The 21,790-nt window shown below is 40.6% G+C and overlaps 1 protein-coding gene across 11 annotated transcripts in view; it reads left to right on the plus strand.

The window, feature by feature from the left end:
• Positions 1–20,276, plus strand: part of MLLT3 (MLLT3 super elongation complex subunit) — a 221,933-nt gene extending 201,657 nt beyond the window's left edge. For 5 of the 11 annotated variants that reach the window (XM_090038797.1, XM_090038795.1, XM_090038802.1 and 2 more), the window contains 3 exons: positions 5,440–5,511; positions 7,144–7,215; positions 16,845–20,267. In XM_090038797.1, coding sequence (XP_089894923.1) covers positions 5,440–5,511; positions 7,144–7,215; positions 16,845–16,976 — 276 coding nt within the window. In that variant the 3' untranslated portion in view covers positions 16,977–20,267. Of the gene's footprint in view, positions 1–5,439; positions 5,512–7,143; positions 7,216–14,723 lie in introns of all 11 variants that reach the window. The other 6 variants (XM_090038799.1, XM_090038798.1, XR_016441276.1 and 3 more) reach the window with 5 other exon arrangements.
• Positions 20,277–21,790: the final 1,514 nt, after the last annotated feature.

A 21,790-nucleotide genomic window follows, 5' to 3' on the forward strand; every position in this document is an offset into this window, starting at 1 on the left:
GTGTGTGTGTGTGTGTGCGCGCACGCACGCATATGAGAGAAAACCAATAACTTCATGGGGCTGTGTAGTGTGTTGTCTGTTTAATAAACCTGTTATTTGGACCCACGAGTTGGGTTCAGCCCTACTCCAATCACTGCTCCTCGCCCCTCTCACTTCTGTCTTATTTCTCCCTCTCCTGCTTCTGGTTCACTGCAACCTCCAACACCTGCCCTGAGCTCGTCCCTGCCTCCAAACTCCATGTTTCTTTGCCACTGTCTTATCCCCACTGCCTTTTCCCCTGAGCAACCAGGTTTCTGCCTCAGTTTCTTTCCTGGCTGTCTCCTCCTTGCCATCACTTATCTGCCCCCCACCCCTGCAATATCTCAGCTGTCTGCCTTCAGTTTCCAGCCCCAAGCTCCCAGGTTTCTGTGTCTCTCTCCTTCCTGGCTGTCTCTACCTTGCCATCAGGCTTCCCCTGCCCACTGTGCACCAGTGACTTGGAGTAACCCTGGGGCCACTGGATCTTAAGTAAACCCAAACCTCAGTTGCTCAGCTAGCTTCTCTCTAGTCCACTGCTTCTAACCCTGGCTCAAGCAACTTTCACACCTTACACTTTAACTCTTTCTCTCTCATCTTAACCATCACCCAAGTATTCCAGGTACCCCAAGCACACACATACAGGCCCATCAGCCTGACCTCTATCCCAGGGAAGGTCTTAGAAAAAAATCCTCAACGGACTGGCCGATGGCAACATCCTGAAGGATACCCAGCATGGGTTTGTTGTGGGTAGATCTTGCTAGACCAATCTCGTTTCCTTTTACAACCAGGTGGCCTATCACCTGGACAAGGGAGAGGAGATTGACGTCATATATCTTGACTTCAAAAAAGCCTTTGATCTGGTACCCCATGATCACCTCTTGGCAAAACTGGCCAACTGCGGCGTCGGGTCCACTATGATCTGCTGGCTGGGGAATTGTCTCCGGGGTCAGACTCAGAGAGTGGTGGTTGACGGAAGTCAGTCATCGTGGTGCCGTGTGACCAGTAGGGTCCTTCAAGACTCTGTCCTTGGACCTGTATTCTTCAACATCTTCATTACCTACTTCAATGATATCACCAAACTCTGGGGTAAGGCGTCCACACATGAGGACAGGAGGGTGATCCAGGCTAACCTTGACAGGCTCAGGAAATGGGCAGACAAGAACCTGATGATGTTTAACACTGAAAAATGCAAGGTTCTCCACGTTGGGAAGAAAAACTTGCAACATCCTTGTAAGCTCAGCACTGCTATGCTGGCTAGCACTATGGATGAAAGGGCCTTGAGGGTCATGATTGACCACAAGATGAACATGAGCTTGCAATGCAATGCTGCAGCTAGTAAAATGAGCAAAAAGCTGCCTTGCAACCATAGATGTTTCTCAAGCAAATCCCAGAATGTCATTCTCCCTTTGTATTCTGCCTTGGTGAGGCCGCAGCTGGAGTACTGCATCCAGTTTTGGGCTTCATAATTCAAAAAGGATGTGGAGAAGCTTGAGAGAGTCCAGAGAAGAGCCACGCACATGATCAGAGGTCAGGAAAACAGACCTTACAACGATAGGCTGAGAGCTATCTTCAGCTATACTTTGTCCTAGCTACTGAATTGTTTGAAAATACTTTCTGGTGTTAGGATTACTGCATGTCAAAAATCACTCTTAGCTTATAAGCTTTTTTTTTTTTCTTTTTAAAGTAATAAAACAGCGCCTGAAAAACCTGACTTTCTTTCCAGAAATATTTCTTTTGTCAAGAGAAGATTGCTTTTCTTCCACCCCAAACTATAGCAGCCTCCAGGCCTGTTAAAACTAAGATTCTTCCCTTCACTCCCAGTGGCTTCATCATTTGTATTTCAGTCATGCACCTTTCTTAGTAAAATAAACAATTATGGTTGGGTAAGGCATTTGTTCCTTTTGTCCATGAGGGAAGCAGCCAGAGCTAGCATGAATGTGTATTAATTTTTTAGGTTACTAGCACTCTATAGAGCATAAATGCAATTAGAGGCATAGATGGGCAGCACCACACCTGTAGCAACCACACAATGCCCAGAGCAGTCTCTGCTGCTACGGTTGCAATCACAGTGGTATGATCAGCAAGGATCCTGGTTTTCTCCGATGTAAAAAAATTACCGATTTTTGGTTAAAAAAAGTAACCCCAAATCCACATTGTTCCATGATTAAAATGAAACACCACTATATACACATCTATATATTAGTGGTGTTTTATTTCAATCCCAGAAAAATTTGGATTTGGGGTTACATTTTTTAACTGAAAATTGGGGATTTTTTTAAATCAAAGAAAACCAGGATTCCTGATGATTAGCCACCACTGTGGTCACGACTATTTTTTGCACCCCTTCACCAAGGTGGCATTCAGGGCAGCTGCATCAGTTGCCTTTTCAATTATGCTATTGGGTACGATCTACTACAACTATGGGGAGGCTATTGAAATTGGAGAAAACTGGTGCAGTAGGGGCTGGTGGTATCCAAAAGTTTGATTTTGTTTTCATACTGAAGTTCATGTTATGATATCCTAGTGCAGGGGTCAGCAACCCTTGACATGTATGCAAGAGCGTGGCATGAAAAGACATTTTGTTTGGCATGCGTGCCTTGGTGCAGATTGTGGTGAAGGGGCCAGGGCTGTGCTGCCACAAGAAGGATTGAGCCCCTCACAGCTCCCCCACCATCCACCTGGAGGTGCCTGTGCATCCACCACAAACAGCAAGCCACCCAGGGTTCCACAGACCTCGGTACAGTGGCTTGCAGCCTCCCAGCCACCTGCCACAGCAGGCCCAAGCTCTGGCCAGGCCCTGGTCACACACCAGGGAGCCTGGGGTGCTTGCAGCAGGCGGCAGGGAAGCTGTAAGTGGCTGCACTGGGGTCTGCAGAGCCCTGGACCAACTTCTTTCTGGCAGCAGGTGCACACACGACTTGGGGCAGATGGTGGGGAAGGGTCTGGGCTCTACTCCCACAACAAGGAAAAGGTCCCTCACAGCTCCCCCACCATCCATCTCTAGCATGGCAACATCTTGCAAGTCAAGGTTGGGGTGTTTTTGGCACTCTGCCCAAAAACATTGCTAACCCCTGGCCAAGCGTATTGAGGGAAGTGGGGAGGGTGGACATGTCACCAAAGTTATCTTCTGTACTGTGAGATGTAAAACAGAAATCTGGATCATTTGTGATTGTTAAACATCCTCTGACACTTTTCACAGAAACTGCCATGTTCCAAGCTGTTTACATAAATTTGACCTGTAGTTTCCAAGTGGGGGAAAGAAAATTCCTGTCCTGTCCTAAAACTGTCATATAGAAGCAGTGTGCCGTTGACTTAGTTGACACATTCTTTTTCCAGAGATGACTGAACTTCAGTGCTAGCTGAAGGTGTCCTGGTGTCTAGTATGTACATTATGCAGGCTGAAGCTTGCAAAGTGGCTTAGAATCTTCTTGAAGGAAAAGCATTATGTTAACACAACATTAGTGTAACCCAGGTAGTATGCAGTTATGTACTCCCCTCTCCAATTGAAGGGAATGTTAGCAGGGCAGGTGCTCTGTGTGGTGTAACTGCCTGCTGCACATAGTTTCCCTCCTTCCCCTATAGAGTCAGGCTTGGACACACAATAAAACTTAACTACGTACAAATTTAATAAGATAAGAAAATCATAATATATACATATATACACTAAATATAGGAACTATAAGCAATTTATACACATACCTATACAGGTACTACATATATTATACTGATTAGAGATCAAGAGGTCAAACAAAGGTCTCATTAACAGTCATGCAAACTTATACTCTCATGAGGTATAAGGCTATCAAAGCATAAGGCACAGGCTCCAAAATATGAGGCACAGAATTTACAAAATATAAGCTGCAGAGCACAGCATGCCCAAAATTAAATTCCCAGGAAAACAAAAGGATAGTCCATGTTACCCTGATGCAGTAACAGTGCCCCAAAGTTAAGAGGGGAAAGGTTTTCAGTGCCCTACAGGACCCTATAACCCTGTCTGAATCACCCACAAGGGGGACCTCACAACCCGGGAGTCCTCCCTTCGGGGCTTCCCTTCCAGCTGCTAGCCACAAATGAGGGAGCAAGAAATCCCTCCTCCATTGTGGGAAGCTCTTTCCCTGGTAGCTCACGATTCTCTGAGTTCTAATGAGGCCCTCCTGTTCCTCCGGCCGAGGCATCTCCTCCCTCAGCAGGGGGTCCTCAGTTTCTCAAGGCCCTTCCAGCCACAGGCCCTCTCTGGGCTCTGTGCACTGTTGGCTCTGGCTCATGCAAGGATTTGGAGACCTGAGCCACCTTGTGCAGTTCAGGGGTCTCGGTCCACTCCTGGACCCTCCCTGCACCAACCCGTGCACCACATTCCCAGCCTCATGCCAGAGTGGAGACCCTAGGCAGCTTGTGCAACTCTGGGGTCTAGGTCCGTTCCTGGACCCTCCATGCACCAACCCGTGCACCAGGATGCCTGGCCTCATGCCAGGATTGGAGACCTGAGCTGCTGCCTGCCTCTCCCAGGGTCTCGGTCCCTCCTGGACCTTCTGTGCACCGGCTGTGCACCAACACTGTGCTCCCTCATGGCAGGGCAGGGGGTTACATCAGCTTGCCCCACCCCGTCTGACAGTCCATCTTTGGCTCTTCTGGGGCCGGTCCTCCACCCTCCTGGCCAGCTCTTCTTCCACCCTCTTCTTCATTCCTCAGTGAAGAAGCTGGGCGCACTGCCTTTTTATTCCTTTTGGGGGCTTCACCCCCAGATAGGAAACAGAACAGTTAAAGAGAAGGGGGGTGTTAGTTCCCTCTCAGGCCCAGCTCTTTGCCTCTTCCCTGCCTCTACCTGATTGGTGGGGGAAAAGGGAAATACCACAATAACCATTTCAAACTTTTCCAAAGCTGGTACGCTGGGCTGTTGCTGGCAAGCCCACCGCATTGGGTTTTTGGTTTTTTTATTTAAATCATTTTGGAGCATTTAGACCTCATGCAGTCTGGAAGTTGTGTCCTTCATGAAAAAGAAACAACAATATGCAGTCTGTTAAATGTGTTTTCCCATTCTCTGTATTGAAAGTCTCCTTTTCCAAGAACCTAGAGAATGCCTCAGTATTATGTATCTTCAGTAATTACACCTTTTCCCTTGCCAACATCTGAATGGAGGACATGAGAAGCAATAAAAAAGGTCCAGGAATCAATTTCTTTAAAGTCCATTTGTTTTTAATAATTTCATCTTAATGAAACAGCATTTTCTGATGTAAGTTCTTCTGAGAAAACTAACTTTGTGTAGGTCAAAAAGCATGAATGGTCAGTGGTGGAGTTTGGTTGTGATTTCTTCTAGTTGTTATATTTTTGGTTGGTTTTGGGTGATGGCAGGTTTTTTAAATGTAATTATTTATATAACCCAATGATATAATTAATGCTTACAGGGATTTTTTTTCCCTCCAGATTCTAGAAGTGAAAAGCCCAATAAAGCAAAGTAAATCTGATAAACAAATAAAGAATGGTGATTGTGATAAGGTAAATATGAAAGTGACAACAGTAAATTAATTCAGAAAGCCATATTAAGGTACAGTATTTTCTCTTCTACATTGTTGCCAAAGTAGTAGAATTTTTTTACAGAATGGAAAACTTGCAAGTTACCAAAACTCTACTCTAAGGGGCGTTTTTCATCTGTTGAACTTTTCTTTTTTTTTTCCATTTAACTACTCTCCCTCAATACTACATGGGTATCTTCCACTTATTTCATTATTAGGGCAGTGCTATACATTTACATAATATTTCATAGAACAAATAAAAGAGAGTTCCTGCCCAGAACCTACTGCCAAAATCCCAGGCAATCAGTCTAGGTATTATACAGAAACCTTTCCAAGGGTTTGTAAGTGCCTGAAGATGACAGTGTTGAATAAATTTTAATATTATGCTGCTTAACTCAGAGTTAGCATTTAGCAAAAGGAAAGACTATTTTATTTTCTTTAAAGTTGTGTCAACTGACCATGGTTAACTGAGTTTTATAACACTTGTTAAATAACTCCATGCAACTTCCCAGCATAGAGACTCCTGAAGGTTTCAGAATTTAGTAGTAATAGTAACCTTTGTGCTACTATGAGACCAGGACTCGTAATTTGGTGTCTCATTCCCATCAACAGCCTAATATGTATCCCTTGTTTTGTTCCTGAAAGAGAGAACAATGCATATATCCATGCAGCGTCCCTATTTGGGGTGCTCTATTCTGGGCATGATGTACACCAGGGGTAGGCAACCCCTGACACAAGTACCAGAGCTTGGCACGCAACCCTTGGGGCAGACGGCAGGGATGGGGCCGGGGCTGCACTATCACAACAAGGATCAGGCCTCTTGCAGCTCCCCCACTGTCTGCTTTTTGCACACCAGCATCTTACAAATCAAGGTTGTTGGTGTTTTTGGCACTCTGCCCAAAAATGTTGCCAACTCCACTCTAGAGATGGTGTCCTAAGAAGCCATGTTGTGTCTTCACTGCCCAGTGATCCTGTTAAAACAGAAAAAAAACATTAAAGGGAAAATGCTTATGATCCCCCAGACAGTTTGTGACCTCCAGACTGGAAATGTAATTTTTTTCCTTCCACATAAGTGATGTCAGATACCCTGGCCTATGGATGGAAGAGTTTCCCCCTCGTGCAAATTGGTGTTTAAAAGTGCCAGTGAGGGAGGGAATTTTATCCCCTCTGAACTAATTCGTTTGTTTATTTTTTGAATCCTTCGGGGCATCTTAAAAATAGTATGCTATTGAACTCAAAACCATCTTCTAACTATTCCATTTGCTCTTTGGAACCTGACAGCTGAGAAATGCCTGTTTTCATTATAATGAAGAATACATGGGTCTTTCTGAAAACTTTTTTTGACAACTGAAAAAAATAGAAATTATGTTAGAGATCTAAATACTTTAGCGGTAAATTTAAATTTATTCTGTGACGTAACAGAAGTTTAATGTGTGATGGCTTGGACCACATTCTGACTTGTTAGTTTGAGGTAAGCTAAACCCATTTGGTAAGAAAGCTCAAGTAGAAATTGGTACTTGTAATCCTTTGAACAAAGTCTGGATGGAGGCTTTTAAAATATACAGCTGTACTGTATACTTAATAAGTTCTTTGTTTGTTGGGGGTTCATTTCCAGGCATATCTTGATGAACTAGTAGAACTCCACAGAAGATTGATGACATTGAGAGAAAGACATGTACTACAGCAGGTGAGGAGCACTCTCTTGCAATATCATAGGCTAAAAACAGAAGTAGGATTTCTCCTGGGACAAAGCCTTTTATTATTCTGGGATCCTACTACAGGCCCATTCTCCCACTTTAACTACCTGTGAAGTCCCATGATAGAACACCCCCTTCCCTGCCCCTCTCCCTATTTGGGGCTAATTTGAATGAATTATTATTCAAGCTGCATATGTAAACGGCTGTCTCTTGCCTATTTTGAAGTAAGTTAGACGTCTAGGACAGTCAGACCTGAGATAAACCTGACATCTGTTTTTAGCTTTAGTGTGCTCAAAGTCAGGAGACCAAATATGTTCTTCTTCCTTCAGCCTAAAGCTTTATAATCTGATTTCATAGCTTTCAGGTCTGGGAATTTCAGTATGGCCCAAGAGTAAGAATTTCAGTATGACCCAAAGAACTATGTGACACAAATTGCTTATTTTGTTTTCTTATGGGATCATACATTGGAACTGAAATTCATCCCTTTCTGCTTTCCAGGTTAATTTGCAGAGGTAGAAATAGTACGCATTTAAACTAAATTCTATTACTGGTTCACAGTATTGATCAATGCATTTTCAAACTGCTGAATCGGTAATAATGAAAACAGGCCACTAAAGTAAGGTCTGTGGGATGGAAGAAAAGTACAGATGTTGTACTGTTTGTTGGGAATTTTGTTATGTGTTTTTTTAGGACTAGAGTGTTGGTCAAAAACAGTTAGGTGCTGTTTCCAAATATGGAACACGTTTCCAAATATGGAACACTTTTATTATAAAACACAGTAACTTTGTATTCTTCCTAATGAAGTAATTTATTACTTTAGTGTAAGCTTGGAATGGTTGGAACTATGAGCTTCAAGTCCTCTATATTTAAAAAAAAAAAAGCATTATATTTTGACATTTTGCATTCAGGGATCTTGGCATTGTCAGGTATTATTGGATTACAAATGGTAGAGATAAAACAACTCACATTATTAGCAAAGCAGAAGTAATTGTAGCACAGATGGTTTTATTGCATTGACAGCAATTAGATATCACGGTCAGACTTTATAAATAGAGATTTTTAACACCTCAGTAAATTTCTGAATGCTTAAGTCTGTGCAATACTAAAACATTCTGTAGACTTTCAGCTTGAATCCATTAGCTAGTCACAAAACAAAACTTACGATCAGAAAGTAGTGGAAGCTCACTATAATAAAAGCTATAGCAAAAGACTACACAATTGAATGTGTTTAATTAAACAGGAACCCGGTACATAACTCTACATAATATAATCTTTAAATATATTCTTGAGCAGGTTCACAGTGTTTTATGTAACATACTGTTGTTTCCAAAATTTGTCCTCAGTTGGTCACCAATTAAAGAAGCATTTCTCACCACAAAACGTGGTAGGGGAGTGCAAGGGTTTTTTTGTATGGGCAAGTTAGGGTGTAATTTTTATAGAAAACTATAAAAACTATCTGCACTAGTTCCTCATTGTGGGCTGTCCTAGTATGTGCTAAATGCAAAGGCAGTTTTTGCTAGTTTGGAATTAAATTAATGAAAAATGTAGTTTCATGTCCTAGTTTAGCTTTATTCTACATCAGCTCCTCCATATAGACAAGTCCTAAACCTAGAAGGACTTGCTTGACCTAGCAAAGAATAGGTACCAGCTAGATGGAAGTTGTGAGTTAAAATGTGAAGAAAATCTTGGGAACTCATTTTGGAAGATGCCTTCAATAGCTTATTATTTTATGTATTTCAACTTATTAGTACATATGACTTTGCCGAGTCACAGAAATGTATATGATAAAAAAGAGTTAACTCTCACATCACATCACATCACATCATAGTACAAGGTAATACCAGTTGTTTTTTCCATCTTTAAGGCCCACACTATTTGTCATTACATGCTATCTTCAAACAAGAACAGTGGAAGAAAGGAATTAAGTGGCATATGCATGGGGGAAAGAGATTTAAATGGTAGGCCTGTGTGAAGCGGCTAGTATTTGCTTCGGATTCAGTGATTCGAATCACTATCCCGAATCAATTTGGCCAAATCTGATTTGGAGGTTCAGCTGCTGCCAAATTGGCTGAATCTCCAAATCACACAGGCCCCATCTCCCGGCCGCGGCAATGGTTGCCCCACCTGCCCCAGCTCCCAGCTCTTTGAAAAAAAAAAAAAGCCCCTACTTACCAGGTGCTGCCCGGGGGTGGGGAATCCCTGCTGCCCCTTACTGCCACACCACATGGGGGGCTCTGCCATGAGCCTCCCAACCCCCCTCAGCGCCCCCCCATGGCTGCCCCATGAGTCCCAGCTTCTGGCCTTTTTAAAAAAAAACCCAAAAAACAAACAAACAAAAAGTCCTGACTCACCAGCTCCTGCCTGGTTGGCGGGGGGCAGGCAATCCACACTGCACTGCATTGCATGGGAGGCTCTTCCACAAGCCCTCAGAAGCCCCAAGGCCAGTGCAGAAGCAGGTGAGTCTGGGGGGTTCTTTTGTTTTTTTTCCTTAAAGTGCTGGAGCTGGGGTGGGCAGGGTAGCCATGGGAAGGGGCTGGGAAAGTGGGTGGGGGTTGAGGGGTTTGTGGCAAGGCCCCCCACATGGCATGGGGCAGTGGGGGACAGTGGAGATTGCCCCCCCCCCACCTGGCAGCACCTGGTACGTGAGGGCTTTTTTTAAAAGAGCCGGGAGCTGGGGTGGGTGGGGCAGCCATGGGGGTGCTGGGGGAGTGGATGGAGGTTGGGGGGTGCTTGGAGTGGGGCTGAGCCAGCAGGCAGGGGATGGGGCCTTGTGGGCCCTCCCCCACGGTCCCCTTCTCCAGCCCCCTCCTTCCCTGCAACCTACTTACCAGCATGGAGTCCAGGTCCACCTCTCTGCTGCAGCAGGCAGGGACTGCCCAAATTGCCAAAGCTCTCCAAATCTTTTTCTGAATCAACTTGGAGAGCTTCGAAACAATTTGGGCCTTTTAATTGATCAGGCTGAATCTCCTCTGAATCAAATCAGCATCCGAAGCTTTGCACAGCCCTATTAAATGGCTGTAAAGTGTTGAGATTCAGGAATGCTATTAAATATGTCAGGGACTACATAAGAGAAAAGTAACAGTGATGAAATAGTGAAAAGGAATGAGTGTAAGAGGAAGGAGGAAATCTGGCCATGACTTTACAAATGAAGATGGATTTTATCTGGAACATTTTATCTGGTGACTGGTGCCACCTTAGTCATGCCCTCCCAGCAACCAGTCAGTGACTGGGGGTGTCCCCCCATAGCCGATTGTGCTGGCAGGTATGTGGCTGCACCACTCCCGGAAGTGGCCGTGGCATGGCAGCTGGCACTCCCACTTCCCAGCTGGTGCTTTCAGGGGGAGCACTGGCGCTCCTGCCTGCCCGTTGCCTAAGCGGGGAGCATGGCCTGTCAGGGGGTGTACCAGCACTCTCAGGGGGTGCCACTGATTTGGAACATGAAACAGATCCAATGAACTAAAGGAAGATGCAGGTTCCATGGTCCCATTGTGATATGCTGTAGTAGGGAACAGTATTCTGTATATGATCCACATGCAGAACAGGAACTTCAGGAGTTCATAGCAAAGAGACTTGGAAAAAGACATAAAGGCTTAGTTTGGGACAGTGGCTCTCCACCAGGGTCCACAGCACCCTGTGGTCCCTTGAGATCCTTTCAAGGGTGCCACAGGGTGGCACACAACATTAGAACTGGTAAGTTTACAAACATGATTCACAAGACAAGCCTAGAGATTTCACATAGAAATCTGTAGTTGTGGTCCTTCTGAGTTCTTTTAACAGAAACACTGCTCTATTACTCTTCTGTAGTCAAAAAAAGTGAAAAATAAGAGCTGGCACTTTCCAAGGGGTGCCTTGAGTCTAAAAACATTCAGAAGCATTTATGTAGGGTTTTAGCAGGCCTGAAATTAAATTGAGGTAGTGGCACTTATAGGCAGTAGTGCACAACTGGTAAGAGATGTAAAAAGAAGAGGAAAGAGGTTTCTTTTGTTTTTTTGAACAGTCTTGGTTCTTATGACATCTACAGACAGTGACAGCAAAATGGGTTGTCAGCTGAAGAGAAAAATAGGAAAAAAGTAGCTGTTTGAAGACGCCACTTTTCCCCCCTCAAGAGAAGCATTTCTCTTGAAGTTTAGCTTAAAGGAAGCCTGCAAACAATAGACAGGTGAAGGAGAGTGTAATATTATACTACAGATGTTAAGATATGTATTTGAATAACATTAGTGTAAAAGGGGTACTTAAAGGTCCATATAAATGAACTCTGGGAGAGGAAAGTATACTGGGGAGGGGGGAGGGAGGAGGGAGAATTTGGCCAAGAACTGAGCATTTGAGAATGGATTGAGTAGTTTTGATATGGAGAAAGGGCCAGCATTAGCTGGAATGAGTTAGAGATTATTATAAGTGTTGCATTTTAAAATGCACCTTCCCCATTTCCTACGTTAGTCTTTTTATAAAAAGAAGAGACTGGGAATTATACTATAGTGCAGTGCAGATGAAACAGACCATTTACAATACTCAGCTGTGCTGCTTGGCCAGTGTGTGCTGATTTGGCTCCCATAGTTAGGATCCTAAATCCATATATAGGCACCATAGTGAAATCTTGATCCCCATGAAAGTTGGTCAGTGTTTTTGTAGAAATCGACTGCATGTATTTAGATATGTCCTCAGCTTGTATGAATTGTCATAACTTCGTTTAAGTCAATGTTAATTCTTTCCAAAACACTGAGCACAGGTAAGACCTCTGTAAGATGCAGGTGTATAGTGCCTCTGGAGGTTAGGCTGTTCACCTAGCTAATTTACATGTACGTTGAGGGTACTTAGCTTCAAGAGACCATCAAATTTTGAAAATTTCCTTTAAAGTGGAGGTTTGCAAATCTGGGAACTATCAAATGGCTTAAAAACCCTCCATAAGTTGAAAAATGAGTTTGCCATTCTTTGCACTTCAGAAGCATGCGCATGCACTTCTGCACTCACTGTCTGTCTTTCTGTGACTTACTCGTTCTCTGTTGCTTGCTCACTCTGTTGCTCGCTCGCTGTCTCGCCCTCTTGCTCTCTCTCTCTCTCATTTTCTTGTTTAAAGACAGATGCATTGTTGCAGCATAATGGATGGTGATGAAACTGAGCTGCAGTGACATTATGTAAACAGAATCATACATTAAAGCAGAAAAGCAAAGTTTTTTCCAGCAGGAGCAAATGGTATATTTTTGGATCTTGCTGCCTGGACACTCAGAAAAAAACATTTTAATGTTATGTTTTTAACATAACTGTCAGCCTTCCTGGGAATCTAAACCTTTATTATTTTTCAAGTATTTTTGAATAGAGTAAGAATGTGTGTGCTAATATTATAAGTCAGGTATACTACTCCTGTTGGCAGGCTGTCAGGAACTCCAACATTTTAGAAGCTTTTAATTGTGTCATCCGAGTTTAATGTGATATATTTTTGTACATCCATTAAGAGTTTTGGGGTTCATTTCACTCCAGTTTATCAGGTGTCCTTGACGCTGTGGCTGTATTTCTGGAGGCCAGGATGAAGGATCATTTTTAAATGTTTATATTGCTTTTAATCTAGAGCTTAAAAAGCCTCAAGTAGATACTGATCAATAAAAGAGCTTTCATCTATTGGTTTGACATATACTGTGTTGCTTAAAAATGCATCTGTTAACACTTTTAAATGGTCTTGTATTACTAAAACCAAGTGTATTGTTGGAGGAGTTAGTGAAGGATAGTAGTATATCACAGAGAAGCATATTAAACAGTCTTCTTCATTGGTGGGCAATCCGTTGCCTTCCATAACTTACATGAACTTGATTCCCAGATACTTAGTTATCACGGTGTATAATTGGAGATAATGACTGGAATTGCATTCCTAACTTTGCAAAAGGAGCTAGTTTTATTCCCAACGTTCTGCCATGAGACAGGACCAAAGATTTTATCTAAAGGAGAGAACAGTATAATTCTACATATCACTATTGCTTGTTGGCTGATAACTAACAGTTTTTATTGGGGCTGTGCAAAGCTTCAGTTGCTGATTTGATTTGGCAGAGATTCGGCCCAATTTGGTGAGTGAATTGCCAAATCAGAATCAAATCAGGAGACCCTTTAATCGCTCCAAATCAATTGTTTTTTTCTACAGATCTCAAGGTACCAAGCGGCTCATGAATGCTGAGATGGTGGGGTGGACGGAGCATTCCACAGGAGCACAGTGGGGTCCCCAGCACACTCAGCAGCAAACCTGGAAGTGGACCAGAAACACTTGGTCCATTTCTGGGTTCACCAGGGAGCACATGGGGGGGGTCCCCCATACCCCCCCAACTCGGTGACTGGTGCCTCCTGGGTCTGGGGGGCACCTGGGGTCCCCCACAGCTGATTGCCAAGCCAGGGATGCACAGGGGACCCCCCACGTGCTCGGCAGTGGACCCGGAAGTACTTCCGGTCCACTTCTAGGTTCACCACCCCGCCCCCATGCTCCTCCAGCATCATACTGTTCATGACCCACACCTGGTACCTCAAAGTATGTAGAAAAAACACTTAAAGCTGTGTCTCTGGCCAAATTGCGGATACTCTGAATCAGCATTGAATCATCAGATTTGGATTCCGCTGAATCAAATTGGGACAGTGATCTGAATCAACAAATCAAATCACTGTCCCCAATTCGGGCCAAATCCAAATCGAATACGGCCCATTTTGCACACCCCTAGTTTTTGTATCATCATTTTATTTTGCTCTCAAGTTCAAGTGGAAAAATGGAACAGATGTTCTCAGATTAAATATCAAGGTGAAAAATATTAAAACCAAGGAGCACAGATTTAAATGAAGCACAGATAGAAACAGAATCAATTCTAGGAAGTGTCTAAATTTGGAATATCAGTATTGAGAATTCTGGACTGATTGAAACCCAATTTGATTTTATTTTTGTTGTTGTTGCTGCTGCTGCTGTCATTTTCCCTGGTGAAAAGAATAGATGTGTTTAGATAGAGGGGTTTAAAATTTGAGAGAGGTTTTCCCCTCTGCTTTTTTATCTTACTACTATGATGTGATATCTAGTCGTCCAGGCTATGCAGTTTCTGACCTGACTGTACCTTACATTATTTAATTTGGTGTCAGAGTAATATGTTTTTCACTTAGTATAGGCTGGAAGAACCCTCCATAGAAAGAATAAAATGAGGGTGGAATTAGACAAGACTTGACATAAATACAGCTGTACATTTTAATAAGTTAATTGTTTTACTCTTTAGTTATTATATATGTATCAATTTTGCCATTTCAAGCTATATTGGAACAAATTGGATGGATTTTTGTTCTCATGTTGGGGAACACAATCTACAGTTTAAATATAATCATTGGATGTTTTGAATATATTATAATACTATTTTTATATATATAAAGATATGAATGAATTGGTTCAACCTTCTGAAAAATGCAGTCTCAAATCCCAGCCAGCTTTGGTTTAAAATGTTCAAAATCTATAATACTTTAGTTGAAGTTCTACTTGTTTGTGTTACAGAGATCAGGAATCAGATGATATCCCTGTGGCCTAGTCCTGGCAAAACACTCATGGACATATTGGGTGTTCTGTGTGGGTAAAAGATGCGGGATAAGAGTCTTAATGGAACAAAACGAATGTGAGGGTCATGGGGAAAATGGTTACCTTCAGTGGTGGAAACAAAATGTTCATACTGAAAAAGAACGGATGGTTATAGATCTTTCTGTACATTCATCACCATGTGGCAACCCACTGTAGTACATGACAGCAAAATATCCACACATGCAAAGTTGTGTTGAACTGATATATGTTTGTTTGAACAATTTTAATAGCAGTTATGTAACATTCAGAAAGAATAACCTAACTGAATCTTGCATCAAGTACTACTGAATCAAGATGAAAACTGCACTCAAAAATCAAATGTTTATTATTATTATTGTTATTACAGCAATATCCCTAGTTCCTATTATTTATCAGTCTCACTATGTGCCATATAAACACACATGAAAATCTCAGTCCATTTCCTTAAGAGTTCAGTCTAAAAAAATCATGTTTAAATCAAAAACTTGAGACCCATTCAGAATTTAAATAAATCTTCTGAAAAATTGTCCATTGTGTAAAAACACAAAAAAAACCCCAACCCTCCCCTTCCATTTCCCCCCAGCCAAAACCCCCCACAAACAACACCTTACACCATTTACTCAAAATGCAGATATGGGTAAAGTCTCAAATATTTTTTGTACATCGAATGTGGAGTTTGTTTGCCTTTTTGTTGTTTACACTGTTCCTTTTGAAATTTCCTCACTCATATAACATCTGTCAGTCGGATTTGTAGAGTTGTTACATACCTTGCCAAGAAGTTTCAAGTGTAGTTGTAGATGTTTAAGCAAAACCTTTTATATCATATTAAACACATGGGTTGTGTTTTCTCTTCCATTTGAGAGAGAAATATACATAGTCTTATTTCTTTTTTCCCTCCTTACATCATAAAAAAGCTTCCAAAAAGACGGGGGAGGGGAAGCTATTTACAATGCTCCTGGATTGACGAGACTTATGACCTCAACAATGTTGCCATAATATTTTTTTTCTTTTTGTGACAATTTTGCTTGCATTCATCAGGAAAATCCATACCACAGTTAATTACCACGCAGTCATTTCATTCTTTAGGAATGGAAGGTATGGCTGTAGTGCAGGCTGTGTTTTTAGTGTGGAGATACCCAAGTGTTTTGGGATGGGAAGGGATGGGATGGGATGGGTACCATTTACAGTGTAGCTGCACCAGCACAAAACTCAGCCAAGCAGACCAAATCAGTCCATGCTGAGATGTGCCCAGGAGTGCTGCCACAGAGCCTACCCCTTCACCAGCTCCCAGTCTGCACACATCAGATGCTGAAAAAATCCTGCCATGAGAGTCATGCTGGGTTCATGACAATAAGTGTGCCCAAGACCGAACAGTGAGAGCAGTGCTGATTATGCACCAAACTGCAGCTGCATTACGTTTTTTGAAGGCTATAGTGTAGTGTAGGTAGGCCCTTAACTTTTTTTTGCTATTTTTTCTTTGCCCTTGTTCTGCATTTCTCTTGTGAATACTACTCTCCATTTTTCCTCATAAATAAAAACTTGCAGCAAATCTGTGTAGTTCCAGTTGGTTTAATACCTGTCACTTCCTATAACGATAAGCTCACCATCTATGGCCCTAATAAATGCACTGGAAAAAAAATCCCTCTGTGCTTCCAAAAGAGCTTTTAAAATTAGTAATTTATACAGGACTCCAAACATTTTTTTAAAAATGATTCCCTCATTGCTAGTTGTGGCTAGAAGGCACAAAATTTAATTGGAGATGAGCCAAAGCTAGATTTGGAGCTTAGTTTTCAACACTCTTACTGGTCCCATTCTGAAAATATAAGCAGGTCCAGTTTGGACCAAGAATCTATGTTATCAAAACTTCAAGAGACTCAGGAAGGGGATAAAAGTTCCGGATTTTGTTCCACCTGAGAAAGATGATGCAAATTGACTTCTTCGTAGTCTTTATGTGGTAATACCTAGTTTATTTGGGAGGAGCATTTGGTTACATAATACATTTTAAAAGCATGAAACAGCTTTTAACAGAATTGTTTTCCCTCCTTTTTTTCCCCGTCTCAGATTGTAAACCTTATAGAAGAAACTGGCCATTTTCATATCACAAACACAACCTTTGACTTTGACCTTTGCTCGCTGGACAAAACCACAGTCCGTAAACTACAGAGTTACCTGGAAACCTCTGGGACATCTTGAGGATACAGCATCTGGCTGCATCAAAAAATATTGTTTGTTTTTTTAAATAAAACATTCAGAATGATGCAACCAAAATGAGAAAAAAATGTACCAGCCCTCTTCAGCTTTATTTTTCTTTAAAGCCAGTCATCATCTCTTGATAAAGGAGAGGAAAAGTGACAAGACTCAGAGGATCTTCTCACCAAGGAAATGCTCTGGAAGAGTTAGCCTGGATAGCCTTGAAAAACAAAACAAAACAAAACCTTATTCTTAATGAATGTGTATGGTATCATGTATCTCTCTCTGTGGTGTTCAAGTCCACAAGACGAATGCATGTTCAACACACTGCCTTATTACATAACTGATCTATTTATTATTGCATACATATATTCTAAAATCATTGAGGGAATGACACTACCAGATGCTACAAGTACTCGGGTCTATGTATGCTCCTTTGATGCAGCACCATCACAAGCCTAGTAACCTTATTCATATTAAAATGCCACTTATTGCTGACTTTCTCTAGTCACTTAAAACGCTGTAGTCTTGTTTCCACTTCTGCAGTTCCAGGAAGCAAGGTACAAAGTGGGGGACCAAAAAGTGGCCCTATTTTTTGTTTCCAGTCTGCCACGGTGGGTTAGACCACAGGTTCTTAGCGCTCTCCATTTATTGGTCTTGGACCATGGTAGAAAATGCACCAAATAGGATCATATGATTTGCTGTCTAGCCTTAGTCAATAAACCAGTAGGATTTTTAACAAAAAAGTATTACTTTCTGCTGTCCTGAATCCAACATTGTTTGTCATCAACATTCTTGTGTCTGTTTTAATGTTATAATATTAGATATATATATATGAAAGTGAAGGCGTTCTACAGGATCACCATAAAAGGAGGAATACTGGTCCTATTTTCTAAGGAAATGTTGTAGAAAATTCTTAATTTGGAGCTATTTATTACTACAAGTTTCAACACGCTTCTGCTGCTGGTGTGTGACTCATCTTTACCATAAAACTATTGGCATCACATTTTTATTGTTCATACAGTATATGGTCTACTTAGACATGTTTTTGTTTTTTGGTTTTTTTACATCTGATAAATTCCTTTCTTTGAAAAAAAAAAAATCTTTGTTGTTATACAGTGACATGTTGGAATATATAATATATATTGTGTTCTATAGTTTCCAAATTTCAGTACCTGTTCAAAATCTAGCTTGCATTTCCAGAAGGATTTCTTGTCTGTGAAAACCAGTGTTCTTTTACTCTTATCTACGCTTCCTTAAAATTAGAAAACTTTTTCATACAAGTGCAAATAAGAGCATACATACATATTTTGCCATCGGTGCTTTCAAGAGGTTAATGATTTCACAATGAAATCATTACCTTTTTATTAAGCCCTCAGTCCTGATGACAAGAGATTACAGTTAAGAAATACTTCTGGATCCAAAGGTTTATTCAAATTTGTCAGCCTTAACAAAATTGTCAGCAGAGAGGCCAGTATATTTCCAGTTCTTACATGCCAGCTTTAGTTTATATGTATAGAGCTGATCAACAGTAATATCTGTAAGTTTTTTTGTTTCATGCACATGACTTTATGCAGTACTGTGAAAATGGATTCCTACTAGGGTTAGTTCTTCATGTTCAAATGTGAATTCTCAACTGTTTCTTTAAGTCCAAAGAATTCTCTTTCTTTTTTTTTAATGGTTCTTTGTCCATACTCCAAGGAAAGTCCTCCTCAGGCTTCCAAAAAGACAAGTGTACTTTTTTTAGTAATGTTATGACTCTTATTGATGATTGGCATGAAACATACTTGAAGAGTTATGTTGTTTTTTAAGTCCACGTCTCAATGTGCAATTGTTGGGAGTGAGGGAGGCAAGAGAGAGAGGAAGGTCTTTAAAAATCACTTTTGACATCAGACAGATGATGTTGGGGGGGGTGCATGTGGGAGGAGTAAGCAATTTTTTTGTCAACATTTTTATATGAAAATGTTTGGAAATTGAAAAGAAGCAATCTTAAAGGTCTTTGAATTAGTAGCACACATTCAACTGGCTACCTTTTAGTTCTGTCAGATATATGTGAAGTTTAGTCCATTTTGACTTTTCTAACTAAATTTTGTGGTAAAAACTCTTGGGTTTCAGGATGGGAAGTAAGCCCACAATATCTTCTAGTACAAATGAGATATTTCCATTGTTATATATAACTGATGACAGAAGTCATTTTATCCACAGAAATTCCAGCCAACCTCTATTATAGGTCCAGAAGTAGGAAAGTCCTTATGAAAGGGAGGCTACTGCAGTTCCAATATAAACATTACCTCTGAATTTCATGGAGAAGCTTAATAATGCTTCAATACAAACTTAATTCTTTAATGTGGTAAGATTGGAAGAGGGAGGAAATAAGTAGCCTGAAGTTTGTCTGTTAAAGTGAGTTTTCCACAAAATTCTGATAGAATCGTTGTCACTAAGTGTTGGTCTTGTTTACAAAAAGTTTTACATTAGCTATTTTCATCTAATTTTGTATGCAGAAACAAAATAAATCCTTTTTCAATCAATTTCAAATAGTCATATTTTTCTGAAAAGAAAAACAAATAGTAAAATAACCTGCTCAAATCCACCACAGTTACGAACATTCATCTTTGGCACTAATAAAAGTGTTTTAGCATATGTTCAATCTTACAACAACAACATTAGCTTTAAAATGTAAGCAAAGAAATGGTTTGTAGTTTTATTTAGTGTCAAACTACTTAAAACAAACTTAACAGAGTGAATTTGGATAATGGATTAAGTGAACCAGACAAAGGTTAGCAATATTTACAAATTTCTTTTCTAGCATTGGTTGCTTGCTGTACTTGAAGAGCAGCAATTGTATCTGATGGAAAAGACAACTTTATTCTTGCCAGTAACTGACTGTTCACCTCAGGAATTAGATATATAAAAGTAATAAAGTTGAGCCTCATCTGAATTAAAATGGTAACTTAATTCATGTTAACCAAAAGGGGCAATTCCTTAGAAAATAGACCTCAGTGTGGTAGCAAAAGCTGTGGTAAAGAAGATGAGGGGAGGAAAAAGTAAAAATAATTGATGAGAGATTCCCAAGAAGAACACATGAAAAACTTAAATTTGTGTTATGTTATGCAGGCTTTCAAATGAAGGAAGTGTTTCAGTAATACGACTATTAAACTTTGTATTGATACATATTGTTCAGAGCTAAATCTATAATTTTTTTTTAATTTGAAGGACAGCACATAAAATACCTGTGGTTAGAGAGACTTGAGACAATTTTATTAATATTTTAAAAAGAGAAAAACTTAAAATACACTTTAATTTTTCCAATGAACTATAAGTGTGTAACATAGTCCATTTCAGGTCAGTGAAAAATGTAATGATTTGCTGAATTTCTTCAGAGCTGTGTTAGAGTGTTTTGGCGTCTTGAAATATCTCATAACTTTCAAACCCTGTTACACTACAGCTTGCAGAACTGATAGGAAAATGGTAAGATGTCTATAGAGGAACCTGTCCCATTTAGTTACGTGTCTTATCTAACCATCACAACAGTGTCTGGAGTAGCACGTTTAATTTGCTCTCATGCTGTACTACTTTGTTCTGTGTATGTTACTTACCGTCTTCAACCACTTGCTTGCATTTTAAGTGCATGTGTTGTATCTTTCAGTAAGCTTTTATTTCATTCTATATGAGTGCCTTTATTTTTGTGTGTACACATTTCCAGTTGATTTCCACGGTTTGGTGCTACTTTGGAGTCTATTTAGACACTACTTACAATTCTGTTTTTCACTCAGTTGATTGTAGCTGCCCTGTAAGCTCTGCAGTTAGGTGACCTTGAGAGAGCACATTTTAAATCAGAAAAACAAAGCTGCCACTGTCTATAATGTAAATATGTATTTTGGCAGTTGCACTACAATACACTGAAATAGCTGCTCGTGGTGGAAATGCTAATAGGCCCTTAAGCATGGTAGAAGCAACCAGGCAGTACAAAAATAAACAGTGTGAAATGTATTCCGAAGATTAACAAGTGCAAGGCATGTGATTTTTTTTTCTGAACTTCAATAATTTCCTTAATTATTTAGCAGTGCATTTTATATATCATGAAACTTTTTATCCTATGGAGATCGTTCCGTGTTGTTTGCTGTATTCCTTGGCAAAGATTGATCAGGGTGCTCATTTTCTGAAGCAGGATACTGTATCTGAAAAAATTAACTCTTGTGCATGAAAGAATTAAGAGTTTCCAATGAATTATGGGACTACAACTCACATTTCTGAAATGCTTTTTTGTGTGCTTGTGGGTTAGTCTGTGCATTACCTACAGCTAGACCTACTAAGTTTACAAGGCTAACATGAGAGAACAGACACATTTACATCATAAAACAATCATATAAGAGCCCTGCATTTTCTTGAGTAGCAAGAAGTGCCACAGAGACTAGACAGGAAGGAGAAATATTACCACAATGACAACAATGCCTTTTCAGTTTTCAAAAAAAAATGTGGCTGAATCTAGTTCTTTGCATTAATAGAGTACTATTAGTCGATAAGCAGTGAGATCTAGTTCAAGACATTCTGATGTAATATTCAGGAAGGAGACTTTGGTGCATTATTGGCACAGTTGAACAGAGTTGTTGACCTAATGATCTGAGAGGTAAATGGTAGTGAGGTACAAACATTGTGAATTACCTGTTTTTTCACACACTAACATCTCATTGTCATTTGTGTGGGTACTGTACCTAACAGTAGTTTTGCACTGTTTTTTTCATCACAGAGATTGAGCAAAGGTAAGAGTTGGCAGCTGAATTCAGCACAAGATGCATTTTTGTTATCACTGGTGGTAG

Source organism: Crocodylus siamensis, chromosome 3 (genome assembly GCF_052110815.1).
Source record: "Crocodylus siamensis isolate JL-2025a chromosome 3, ASM5211081v1, whole genome shotgun sequence".
Classification (NCBI taxonomy): domain Eukaryota; kingdom Metazoa; phylum Chordata; order Crocodylia; family Crocodylidae; genus Crocodylus; species Crocodylus siamensis.